This window comes from Seriola aureovittata, chromosome 17, assembly GCF_021018895.1.
Source record: "Seriola aureovittata isolate HTS-2021-v1 ecotype China chromosome 17, ASM2101889v1, whole genome shotgun sequence".
Lineage (NCBI taxonomy): Eukaryota > Metazoa > Chordata > Actinopteri > Carangiformes > Carangidae > Seriola > Seriola aureovittata.
In genome coordinates this window covers 11071364-11083933 of record NC_079380.1, presented here as the reverse complement: position 1 = coordinate 11083933, position 12570 = coordinate 11071364, and the positions used below count along the sequence as shown (strand labels likewise).

Below are 12570 nucleotides of genomic sequence, written 5' to 3'. Positions count from 1 at the left end.
TAGAACATCACCATCTTTTACATTTAACACACTCAATATGGGTATGCGATGTGCTGTGAGGGAGATATCACATTTTATAAGGGGCCCATGTAATTTATTTGATGACTCCCCACATTTTGAATTAGGTTAAATCTTGGACAGCATGATCAGAAATAGAAAGGCATCTGCAACTCTGGCCTCATGTATCAGTAAGGATAAACTGATGACAGAGACTTCTAGAGTACATAGAAGGTGGTACATATGACTGCATTGTTAGCTGATTTCATCAGTAATATGTCACTTCTGTTTTAGCCACAGCTACACTGCTATGCTACATGGCAGACACAATGATATGCATAGCGAATGAATAACTTTTACAGTAAGTGTTTGAAGAAGCCTTTGTATGATGTATGCACTGATGTTTTGGTAGCTTTTCTGATGTGATAACATTGTAATAGTGCTTACATTGAGAAAGGATTAAGTCTTTCTGTACAGTTCATGCTTGCTGGCAGCTCTCTAGTTGCTTGGGTAAAAGGAGACATGGTATGACATGCTTAACTTACTGTAAGACTAAGAGATGGGCCATTAGTGCAAAAGTTTCAAAGATTGCTTATTGTTCCTAAATTAGCTAGACACTGCACAATCATATTTACTGTTAAATACAAATCACAAAAGTGCTTTGAGAAGTCAGTATTTTCACAAAGATTATTAGAACATCAATACATTAACATTTCAGATTTTTTGACAGTTGTTACATTAGCTAAGTGGATCCTTTTCTTTGTCACACTTCTATCAGAAGCATATAATCAAAACTTTCATTCGTCAGTTCTTGTACACTAGGTAAAATCTAAATTCCTGATATGTGTATCTGTATTGAATTATGAATTTATGACATCTTTCGGCACAGCGTTCCAAAATCCATCCATAGATACAGTTGATATTTCTATATGCTGTTCTATCTATATGACTCTTTTTTAATTTCAAGTAAATACAACTATCAAAATGTAAAATGTAAATGTAAAAACATTGTATATTTATATATATTGAAATATTTTCAGTTTTATTCTTCTCTGTCATGTATATTATTTATCCATAAATAAGATATTGATTCCATGTGTAATGAAAAGTTTGGATGATGATGATTTATTGCTGTTTGTATAGGGATGGGGATAACTGTGGCTCTGGAGGCTACATTTTATTTTGGTGTATTTATATTAAAATAATGCATCTTAATTCCTGCTTTGTTAAATGTGAAGTTGTCTTTAATACTTAACACTATGCTATAACAGCTATGGTTAATCCTAAGAATAACTCTCATGTGGGTATAAACCACTATTATTCCAGTGAAAGGAAAATGTTGAAGTTAGGCTGAAAGGTAACCTCCCCACACAGCAAGGTTAACTGATGCAGCTTCACTTGCACTGCTGTGTTTAACACTGTGCACTGAGGTGTGATTTGAATAAATAAAACAAAGCGTAAATAATAGATTAAACAGTTTATTGAATTAATACATTGTAAGAAGACAATTCAACAGCCAGTTCATATTTTATAAACTCTGTCAAATGATTCCAAAAGGATGATGTCTCTTATTCAGCACTGTCAGACTGAAAAAAAAAAAGAACAAGAAAAGTATTCAGAACATATTACCAACACTTAAGCTACTTCATGTCGTTATGCAAGTTATATCTGGCATTTACTTTAGTATATTTCTCTACAAAATAAATCGTATTAATTAACTTAATTAACTCTATCATTAATGAACGTAAAGAACCTTACTAAATGAAGGTGCCAGAAAGGAATTTTCTGTAAATCATATCACCTGACTTACCTTTCCAGTATCACGGCTCTTGGCTCTCAGTTTGTTAACTTGGGACTCAGCGATGTCAGCGCGCTCCTGAGCTTCTTCCATCTCATGCTGAACCTTTCTCAGCCTGGACATGTGGGTGTTTGCCTGCTCCTCCTGTGAAGGGTTGCAAGACGCAGTATGTTTTATTTTGTTTAAATATTCAATGTGTGGTTTCTTTATGTCATTATCGATTTGTGCTACTTTCCAAAGTGTCATATAACAAAACATTTGACTCACAGCCTCCTCAGCCTGTCTCTTGTAAGCCTTGACTTTGAGCTGCAGCTTGTCCACCAGATCCTGGAGTCTGTGCACATTCTTCTTGTCCTCCTCAGTCTGTACAAATTAAGAATTGTTACTAGGAAGTACAGAGACAGAATAAAGAAATTAAGAACTCACAGTAGTTTTTAGGTTTAACAGACATTACCTGGTAGGTCAACTCCTTCACTCTCCTCTCATATTTGCGGACACCTTTCACAGCATCACTTCCTCGTCTCTGCTCAGCGTCAACTTCAGCTTCCAGTTCACGGACCTGTGGCATGATGGTAAACGATTCATCAAAAAGGTGAATTATCATTCTTTGTTTATAATGAACATTTAAAGTATATGTATTCATACCCTGGTCTCCAGTTTCTGGAGCTGCTTCTTGCCACCCTTCATGGCGAGGTTCTCAGCCTCATCCAGACGATGCTGCAGGTCCTTGACTGTGACCTCCAGGTTCTTCTTCATCCTCTCCAGGTGAGCACTGGTATCCTGCTCCTTCTTCAGCTCCTCAGCCATCATGGCAGCCTGAAATGATAAATGGTCTGTAATTATACTTCCATCTAAAAAATCCTTCACAGCACTTGTTGAACACATAAATGAAGACCACATTAAGCATTTCTTGAGATGTAAACTCACATCAGTGATGGCCTTTTTGGCCTTCTCCTCAGCATTTCTTGCTTCCTGAATAGAATCATCCACTTCACCCTGAACTTGCACAAGGTCAGCCTCCATCTTCTTCTTGGTGTTCAGAAGACTGGTATTCTGAATGTTTAAGACAAGTCATGTTTAATATAATGTATATAATGTATTTTCAAGAACACTAATATTTTTATAATGAATAGAAAGAAACCTGAGAATGAAGCAGTCCGACACGCTCACTAGCATCAACCAACTCCTGCTCAGCCACTTTGCGTCCTCTCTCTGTCTGCTCCAGAGCGGCTCTCAGCTCCTCAATCTCAGCAATCATCAGGCCATTTCTGCGCTCCACCATGACAACCTGCTCCTTCATGTCTTCCTGTCCTCTGACAGCATCATCAAGGTGCAGTTGGGCATCCTGATAAGGATGAAAAAAGAAAGGAGTTAACTGTCTTTCCTCTGCAACATTTTTTTCATTTAGCAATAAAATATTGCTCACCTTGAGCTGTCCCTGGACATTCCTCAGTTGTTTCTGTGCTTCAGCAGCCTGCCTGTTGGCATGGCTCAGCTGAATCTCCATCTCATTCAGGTCTCCCTCCATCTTCTTCTTGACTCTCAGGGCATCATTTCTGCTCCTGACCTCTGAGTCAAGATTGCTCTGCATGGAGTCCATCACCCTCTGGCTGTTCCTCTTGATCTGCTCCATCTCCTCATCCTTCTCTGCCAGCTTCCTGTCAACCTCACCCTTGACCTGGTTGAGCTCAAGCTGAACACGGAGAATCTTGGCCTCCTCATGCTCCAGTGTGCCCTGAGATTATTTTAAACAGTCATGTTAATAAAACTTGCTAGAATGAAAAGTTCAATACAGTAGACTTGGACTAAATTGATTTAATTTGACAATAATTTTTATCCGTGTTACTTCAGCTTCCTCCAGCGCTGATTGAATTTCAGACTTCTCAGTCTCCACAGTCTTCTTGGATTTCTCCAGCTCATGGATGCTCTTTCCAGTCTCACCAATCTGTTCAGTCAGGTCTGAGATCTCCTCTATTGAGCAACCAAAACAAAAAGTTAGAGTAACTAATACATAATACTGTATGCAGTATACATTAAATCTAGACACATACCATTTATGTGTCAAGGCTTTTACCCTGAGAAAAACTCATAAACTACCACAGAAGGTAAAAGATTGCTATAACAGTCACATTAAATCCAGTGAGATTAGCATACGCTGCAGGTTCTTGTTCTCTCTCTTCATGGTCTCCAGGTGATCCAGAGCCTCCTCATAAGAGTTCTTCATCTTGAACAGTTCAGTGCTGAGAGAGCGAGCCTCCTTCTGGGCTCCTTCCAGCTCTGCCTGGCCCTCCTCATACTTCTGTTTCCATTCTGCAAGGACCTAGATTTGTATAGGTTAATTAAATGATTGATTACTACTTCAGGTATCTGTTCTTCAGATAAAATTGGTTTTGATTTCCAGTTGAAATATTTACCTTATCAAAGTTCCTCTGCTTCTTGTCAAGGTTGGCAGCCAGACTATTTGCTCTCTCCACATCAATCATGAGGTCCTCCACCTCACCCTGCAGCCTCTGCTTGGTCTTCTCCAAAGACGCACACTTAGAGTTGACAGCCTCAATGGATTCCTCAGCGTCCTGCAGGCGTTGGGCAAGCTTTTTCCTGTAATGATGAATAATTAATTTGTTACTTTCTATTGTTAATTTGAACAAAACAATTTAAGGAAAACGAATTAAAACAATGAACAGGTAGTTACATACTTAGCCTCCTCCAGTTCCTCAGTGCGCTGGATAGCATCAGTCTCATATTTGGTTCTCCACTGAGCCACCTCGCTGTTGGCCTTGGACATTCCTCGCTGCAGCTCAGCCTTGGCCTCCTGCTCCTCCTCAAACTGCTCTCTGAGCAGATCGCAGTCATGGCGGGCTGACTGAACACCATGGGCCAGGGCATTCTTGGCCTGGTGAACATGACAAAGCATTTAACTCACCAATGAAGCAGAAAAATATTGTGTAAGGAAATACTTCATCAGGTTGAAACATGTTGATTTAGTTAGTTGGATCATATTCTTTACATCATATTTGCTTTATAGCATCAAGTAACATTTATCTGTCTTTTCATTATCTGAAATTTAATTCATAAGAAGATTTCAGTTCACAATAATAGCAGTATGTCTGTATGGATACTTTTACTGTGGGACCCTAAAGATGACTGAGTTTTGACTTTTTAATAGTGTTACAATATAAATTGTATGTATTTTTTAATGACTAAATGCGAAAAGGAGGGCTCCATTCGGCTGCTTTTAAGACCCAATAATAGGAAATGTGTACCTTGACTTCCTCCTCAATGTGTCTCTTGAGCTCCTCAATCTGCTGAGTGAAGGCCTGCTTGCCCCTGGTCAGCTGGGAAACAAGAGCTTCCTTCTCCTCAAGCTGGCGAGAAAATTCACCTGAAGGACATTATATAAATGAATTTATAAAAACTGATTAACCCACCAACAGCCAAATTTTTATTAAAGGTGACTCACCATTCTCTGTCTGCAGTCTTGCCTTATGTGCATTATTGTCATTCAACTGGCGAACATTCTCATCATTTTTGGCTTTGAGCTCACTCAGCTGGTCCTCAAGAGTTCTGCACATTTTCTCCAAGTTCCCCTACAACAACAAAACATGAAAGCTGTCCGTTTCTCCCAGACTTAAAGCTACTGCAATACTTTGTACTTACAGCTCATATTTCTGTGCATGATAAAAGGCAAACCCCTCACTTCAACAAGCAACTAACCTTAGATTTGGCGACAGCCTCCATGTTGCTGGAGAGGTCGTCAATCTCCATCTTGTACTCGCTCTTCTCCTTCTCCAGCTTCTGCTTGACACGCTGGAGGTTGTCAATCTGCTCTCCCAGCTCTGCAACACTATCAGCCTGCTTCTTGCGAAGAGCTGCTGCAGTAGCTTCATGCTGCAGGGTTGACTCTTCAAGGTCACGACGCAGCTTCTGGAACTCAGCCTCACGCTTCTTGTTCATCTCAATCTGAGCGGCAGTTGCTCCACCAGCTTCTTCAAGCCTCTCACTGATCTCCTCCAGCTCCCTGGAGAGGTCAGCCCTCTGCTTCTCAACCTTGGCCCGAGCAGCCCTCTCAGCTTCAATCTCTTCCTCCAGCTCCTCAATGCGAGCCTACATTTGATGGTAGTAACATCAGGAATGCTTGTTGACTAGAGCATTTTGTTTTTGTTTCACTGAGTTTACAATTTATGTAAAATAATGTTACCTGGAGTTCCTTGATCTTCTTCTGAAGCTGAGCACCCAGGGACTGTTCATCCTCAATCTTGCTGAGGAGCTGGCTTATCTCAAAGTCTTTCCTTGATGGGGAGACCAAGAAAGCTTTCAACGTCATACATTATACTGTTGTTGTAGTGTAATGTGTGAGATGCTGAAAAGAGAATTGGTAAGCTAAAACAAAGAAAAACCTACTTCTTGATTTTCTCATCAGATTGCTGCTTGTCATTCTCCAGATCCATGATGGATTCCTGGGCCAGTTTCAGATCTCCCTCAAGCTTCCTCTTGGCTCTCTCAAGGTCCATGCGGAGCTTCTTCTCTTGCTCCAGTGATCCCTCAAGCTAGGACATAACACTTGTCAATTATAACTGAACAATAAAAGATCACGAAAGAGGGTCAAAGCCATTGTTTACTTACATCGTCCACTTGCTGTTCCAGCTTTGTCTTGGCCTTGGTCAGAGTGTTGACTTTGTCTTCCTCTGCCTGGAGATCATCCAGTGTTTGCTGGTGGGCCTCTTGGAGTGCCTTCTTCTCCTTGGTCAACTTGGCAATAGACTCATCTTGAGATGCCATCTCCTCTGTGAGGTTTTTCACCTGAAAATTGTATGAAAGGCTCATTTGAATGTGAACCATATATCTAAAAAATGAATGTACATATATTTAAGTTTCGACTTAAATGGACCGAACCTTGTTTTCAGTGGCATGTTTCTCTTTCTCCACTTTAGCCAAGGTGAGCTCCAAGTCATCAATGTCCTTCTTCAGCTCGGAGCATTCATCCTCCAGCTTCCTCTTCTTGGCAGTCAGCTCAGCATTGATTTCCTCTTCATCCTCCAGTCTCTCAGTTGTCTCTTTGAGTTTGGCCTCGAGCTGGATCTTGCTCTTAATGAGCCCTTCACACCTTTCCTCAGCATCTGATAGGTTCTCACCTTCCTATAGTTTGAGCATATATGTGGTATTATTAGTATTTAGACACACACAGAACATCTGACTGAAAAGGATCCGACTGTATATATTTTTTTTTTCAATTTCCCCAATGTCACTTATATTTCTGTTCTCTACTCACAGCTGCTACTTGCAGTTGCAGGTCATTCTTCTCCTGCAGCAGGGAAACCATCTTCTCCTCCAGTTCCTTCTTCTTGGCCAGGGCAGTAGCCAGGTCTGATTGCATCTTCTCATAATTCTCCTTCATCTGTTGGAGCTCCTTCTCAGTCTCAGCACTCTTCAAAAGAGGCTTGATTTTGAAGTACAGGTTCATCCATGGCCAATTTTTCACATTCATGAATGAACGGATATTGTACTGGATGCTGAAGATGGATTCCCTGGAAAACATATTTACAGATAATGTAATATGCAATATGGTTTCATGGAATTGCTGAGGATGACAACTGAAGAAAAATATCTATATAATTGGACAGTACAGTTTTTAGTAATGTATGATAATTCTACCTCCTCTCCATCATCTTAACAAACTCCTTCCTCATGAGGAATCCTCTGCAGAGAGCCTGAGTCATGGTTACCAATGTAGCCAGTTTGTCATCTCTCATCTCCTCCAGGGCACCCAGCAGACCAGCTTTGAAGAACACCTATGGGTCAAATCAAGGTAATCATAATAAATATTGATACAAAAGGATGACTCCATAAGTAAAAATTTGTGAATATTTTCTGCAAGAATTAACCTTTGTGTGCCCAAACTTGTACTGAGTGTGGTCCACATCAATGGAGCCCAGCAGCTTCTCTGAAGCTTTCTTGTTGTCAATGAACTGTCCCTCAGGGATGACACTGGCATTCAATACTTTGTATCTACAAGACAAAATTATATTGTTACTTGTATTTTCCTTTCATATCTTCCTTGTGTTAACCACCACAATGCCTCATCTGAAATCAGCCTGACTTTCATATAATGCAAACTGTAGACACCTCTGCTTGAAGTCACCATAGAGGATTCTGCTGGGGAAGCCCTTTCTGCAGATTCTGATGCCTTCCAGCACACCGTTACACCTCAGTTGGTGGATGACCAAGAAGTTCTCCATAAGACCTGAGAGTAAATGAATACATTTTAAAATATTTCTTTGTAACACAGTGTAACATAAAATGCAAAAAGCAGGTCTCTGGGCTTCTTACCTGGGGTCTTGGTTTCATTGGGAATCAGGCAACGCACAAAGTGAGGATGAGTGCTCCTCAAGTTGGTCATCAGCTTGCCCAAGTTCTCCTGTGGATCACAATTATAAGATAATAGGTCAAACATGATATTAATATGAGGTGTTTAACCGTCGAAATAATGTTGTGAAACAATACCTACTCTGAAAAGAGCAGACACAGTCTGGAAGGAACCACCCTTCTTCTTACCCTTCTTGCCGCCACCAGCAGCTTCTGCATTGTAAAACATTACATTTTATTCATGAGACTGAACAACTTATGCTGCCATACTTGTTTTAAGTTTAATTCACAATTTTTATATATGACTGCACTTTGTGCAGTAACTTTTTAATAAACTGGAAATACTGATTAAATGTTTAAAGCTTACCAAAAAATCTACTTCATCCTTCATCCTTTACTATTAATGCACCATTAATAAGATAGAAAATAGCTCCTACTTCAGTTGATCTGCAGTATCCATACAGTAGTTTAGGAGAATGAATCATTGAATCTATGCAGAATATTAGCGCTTCTGATTACTCTGCTACTCTTATTTCTTACCGTCACCAGCATGAGCTGCATAAAGGAAGGCCAGGAGTTTGTTTGAAGACTTCTGGTAGAGCTGAACAACTGAGTCGTTCAGGGGGTCCTTGTTCTTGTCCAGCCAGCCACTGATATTGTAGTCCACTGTACCAGCATAGTGCACCAGGGAGAAGTGAGCCTCAGCCTTGCCCTTTGCAGGTTTTGGCTTCTCAAAGGCCTTGGTTTTGCCAAGATGCTGATCATGCAGCTTGTTCTTGAAAGTTGTGTCAGAGGCCTTGGGGAACATGCACTCCTCTTCAAGGATGGAGAAGATGCCCATTGGCTAAGAAGAATTTACATTTCATATTGAAATTAGACTGTGGAAGCTACCATTTGCACATGAAAAAATTAATAATATATACCCAAATGGCCACTTACCTTCTCAATAAGCTCAATGCAGGCAGCCAAGTCCATACCGAAGTCAATGAACTCCCATTCAATGCCTTCTTTCTTGTACTCCTCTTGCTCCAGGACAAACATGTGGTGGTTGAAAAACTGTTGCAGTTTCTCATTGGTGAAGTTGATGCAGAGTTGCTCCAAGCTGTTGAACTGTAATCACAGGAGGATGTTCAATTTCATTGCAATATTGTGTTAAACTTTCAAATTGTTCTGATATTTTTTCAAACTTACATCAAAGATCTCAAATCCAGCGATATCCAACACCCCGATGAAGAATGATCTGGCCTGCTTTGTGTCCAGCATCTCATTGATACGGATGACCATCCACAAGAACATTTTCTCATAGATAGACTTGCACAGAGCCATAACGGAATTGTTGACCTAGAAATGGGGATTTCACCATTGAAATTTCCTAAGTAATACAGTATATTCATGTGAACATGCAAATATTTTATCATTTTTAAAACATTTAATTTCACTTCATTACCTGTGGAACGGTCTGACCTTTGGTCACCATCTCATTTCCGACCTTGACTCTTGGGTAGCACAAGGCTTTCAGCATATCAGCTGAGTTCAGGCCCAAGAGGTAAGCAATTTTATCAGCCTCTAAAGGAAAGGTGGACAAGAGTGCTAAGTCACATGGACTTGAATAGTATTTTCAGATCAGAAAACTTACATGAGAGTGGTATTATTTCGATTATTACCCTCATTGCCATCAGGTTCAGCCTGCTCCTCACGCTGCTTCTGCTTGAATTTCATGTTGCCATGATGCATCACAGCACCAGTGAGCTTGTAGATGCCCAATTTCTCCTCAGCAGTGAAACCTAAGATGTCAATGGCAGTCTGCAGTGGAAATGAAGTAAAGTTATCAGTAATTGCAACATTTCCCTCATTATACTCTTTATTTAACTAATTTGTTGACTTACATCTGTTGCAATGAACTCCTCCACATCATCAATGCTTTTGACAGTGATTTCACCCTGACTGATCATATGGTAGTCATAGGGGTTGGTGCTGATCAGAAGAGACTCTAGAAGGGCGAACACAAAATTCATGAGGTTTTCTTTTGATACTGTTTGTAGTTTTGTCAGAATTTTAAGTTCAAGACATCTTTTAACATACCCAGAAGCTCAGGCTTGTGGCCTGTCATCAGCTGATAGAAGATATGGTAGCTCCTTTCAGCAGACAACTGGAAGGTGACACGAGACTTCTCCAGCAGATCTAAGAGTAGCAAATTCAATTGGATAATAAACTTCTTATAATATAGTGGTTTTAGTTCATCAAAGACCACATGTTCATGTCAGGAATCTTGACTTACACCTTCTTTGGAACTTACATGTTTCAATATCAGCTGAAGACAGCTTTCCAGCAGAACCAAAGTGGATTCTGATAAATTTACCCTAGAGAGACAGATTATTGATAACATTAATTTTGTATAGTTTAGCAAGAAAAGAAAAATATATTTCCTGTATTACTTACAAAACGAGAGGAGTTGTCATTCCTCACAGTCTTGGCATTACCATAGGCCTCCAGCAGCGGGTTGGCTGCAACAATTTGGTCCTCAAGGGAGCCCTGTAGGAGAAGATTAGAGTTACATGAGCTGTACATCCAAAATAACTTTTCTCTGTCAAAACCGTTAATGTTCAACAACCAATTTTACCTGCATCTTGCCAGGGGCTGCGTCAGCCTTCTTCGCTCCAAGAGCTGCAATTGTTGCAAAATACTGGATGACACGCTTGGTGTTGACAGTCTTTCCTGCACCAGATTCTCCACTAGGGTAGAAGGGGCACATTATCAAGATTGTGTTTCTTTACAAAGATTTAACACAACATTTTGTGCTATACTCACGTAATCAGGATAGACTGGTTCTCACGATCTGAAATACAAACATGCATACTTCACATGAGTTCCTTTTTCCTTGTTCCTTCAGAAAGGTTTTGCTTAAGTTGAATTCCAGTTCTCTATACATAGAAACTTAAACATTTTTAACTTTGCGCTTACCAGTGAGCATGAACTGATAGGCATTGTCAGAGATGGAGAAGATGTGGGGTGGTGCCTCAATCCTCTTCTTGCCTCTGTATGCACCCACAACGACAGAATCATATACAGGAAGCCACTTGTAGGGATTCACGACAACACAGAACAACCCAGAGTAGGTCTGTAAAAGTAGAGAGTATAAATAGTGTTAGGTAAACATATACATAAAGTGTAGTGTAAGTAAGTAGGTACGTAATTAAAGTTTATTTATTGGCTAGCACTATTCACAGATACAAAATGCTTTAATGAATCAAAATGTACAAAAGTTCCAAACACAGACAGGGAAACAGGCCATAAAAACCAATGGAATAAAATGGAGCAGCTGCTCAGAAAAGCTAACCAAAAGCCTGTCTGAACAAAAATGTTTTTAGCTGCTTTAAAAAGATGTCCCATGAGTTAGTGATCGCAAAGAAAAGGGGAGAGCATTGCATAAACTGTGTGAAACAACTTGAAATATGTATTATAGTGGAAACTCACATAGATCATCCATGATGCATAACGATCTTTGAGGTTATACAACACGCAAGGCTCATTGAGGTGGGTCATCATGGCCATGTCCTCAATTTTGTCAAACTTTGGAGGGTTCCTTTGATGGATGTCGTCCTCTTTTACAGTGACAGTCTGAAAAGGAATACAACAAAACATACTGAAATATATTTTTTTAATCAACAAGTTGACGAAACTGATGTCACTGTAGTTCACAGTGTCAGTTTGAATTTAAAACACACAATGATAAATGAATCCTTCAGTAAATGCTTTGCTAAGCTTCCATTTCAATTAGATGTTCATTACTGAAACAGATTGCAATGTTTTGGTTAATAAAATAAAATTTTCATTTCAAATTGTATAATTAGTGCATTATTGTATAATTAATCACATACCTTTCCTCCGTCAGTCTCAACTGTGGCTTTGCCACCCTCTTTCTTCGTAAGTTTACCCTTCACGTACATCTCATCAGCATCAACCACAAAGAAGGCTGTTTTGGCATCAAAAGGAGTGTTTTGTGCCTCAATCCTCTCTCTCTCTGGCTTCCGGAGGTAGATGGCCGCCGGGCCATATTGCTCCATTTCCGCATCTGTGCTCATGGTGGCACTTTAGTCGAGACTGAAAAAATGATAGTTAACATATCAACATGAAATCTCTGTGGTGTAGTTTGCATCTGATAGTGGAGATTTCATGTGGTTCCTATGGTGACATCTCCTACCTCAGCTCGTTCCAAAAAAGACTGAGTGGTGTAGTCTCTGGAGGAGTCTAGAGATGCTATGAAAAGATAATTAAACATGAGCACAAAAAGTTTAGTTGGTTTTTCATTTAAATTTAGTTGTGGAAATTAAATCAATTTAGAAACATTTAGATGAGACTGGGAATGTGGAAGTTCAAAAAAAGTCCACAATTGTGTTGAATGATTTTGTCTA

General features: G+C 39.9%; 1 protein-coding gene across 1 annotated transcript; it reads right to left on the bottom strand.

The window, feature by feature from the left end:
• Positions 1–1459: 1459 nt before the first annotated feature.
• On the bottom strand, positions 1460–12255 carry LOC130185254 (myosin heavy chain, fast skeletal muscle-like). The gene is made up of 39 exons (XM_056401621.1): positions 12037–12255; positions 11633–11776; positions 11120–11276; positions 10967–10994; positions 10779–10890; positions 10598–10690; positions 10455–10518; positions 10241–10339; positions 10045–10148; positions 9823–9961; positions 9606–9724; positions 9350–9499; positions 9098–9268; positions 8699–9002; positions 8301–8371; positions 8123–8210; positions 7919–8036; positions 7678–7801; positions 7448–7584; positions 7065–7320; positions 6689–6931; positions 6419–6595; positions 6197–6342; positions 5994–6084; positions 5510–5899; positions 5256–5382; positions 5059–5177; positions 4492–4688; positions 4210–4393; positions 3950–4115; positions 3642–3766; positions 3222–3530; positions 2937–3140; positions 2723–2848; positions 2441–2611; positions 2250–2354; positions 2063–2158; positions 1808–1939; positions 1460–1583 (listed from the first exon to the last, which is right to left on the bottom strand). The coding sequence occupies exons 1-39, from the start codon at positions 12238–12240 to the stop codon at positions 1566–1568; spliced, it is 5808 nt and encodes a 1935-aa protein (XP_056257596.1). The 5' UTR covers positions 12241–12255; the 3' UTR covers positions 1460–1565.
• Positions 12256–12570: the final 315 nt, after the last annotated feature.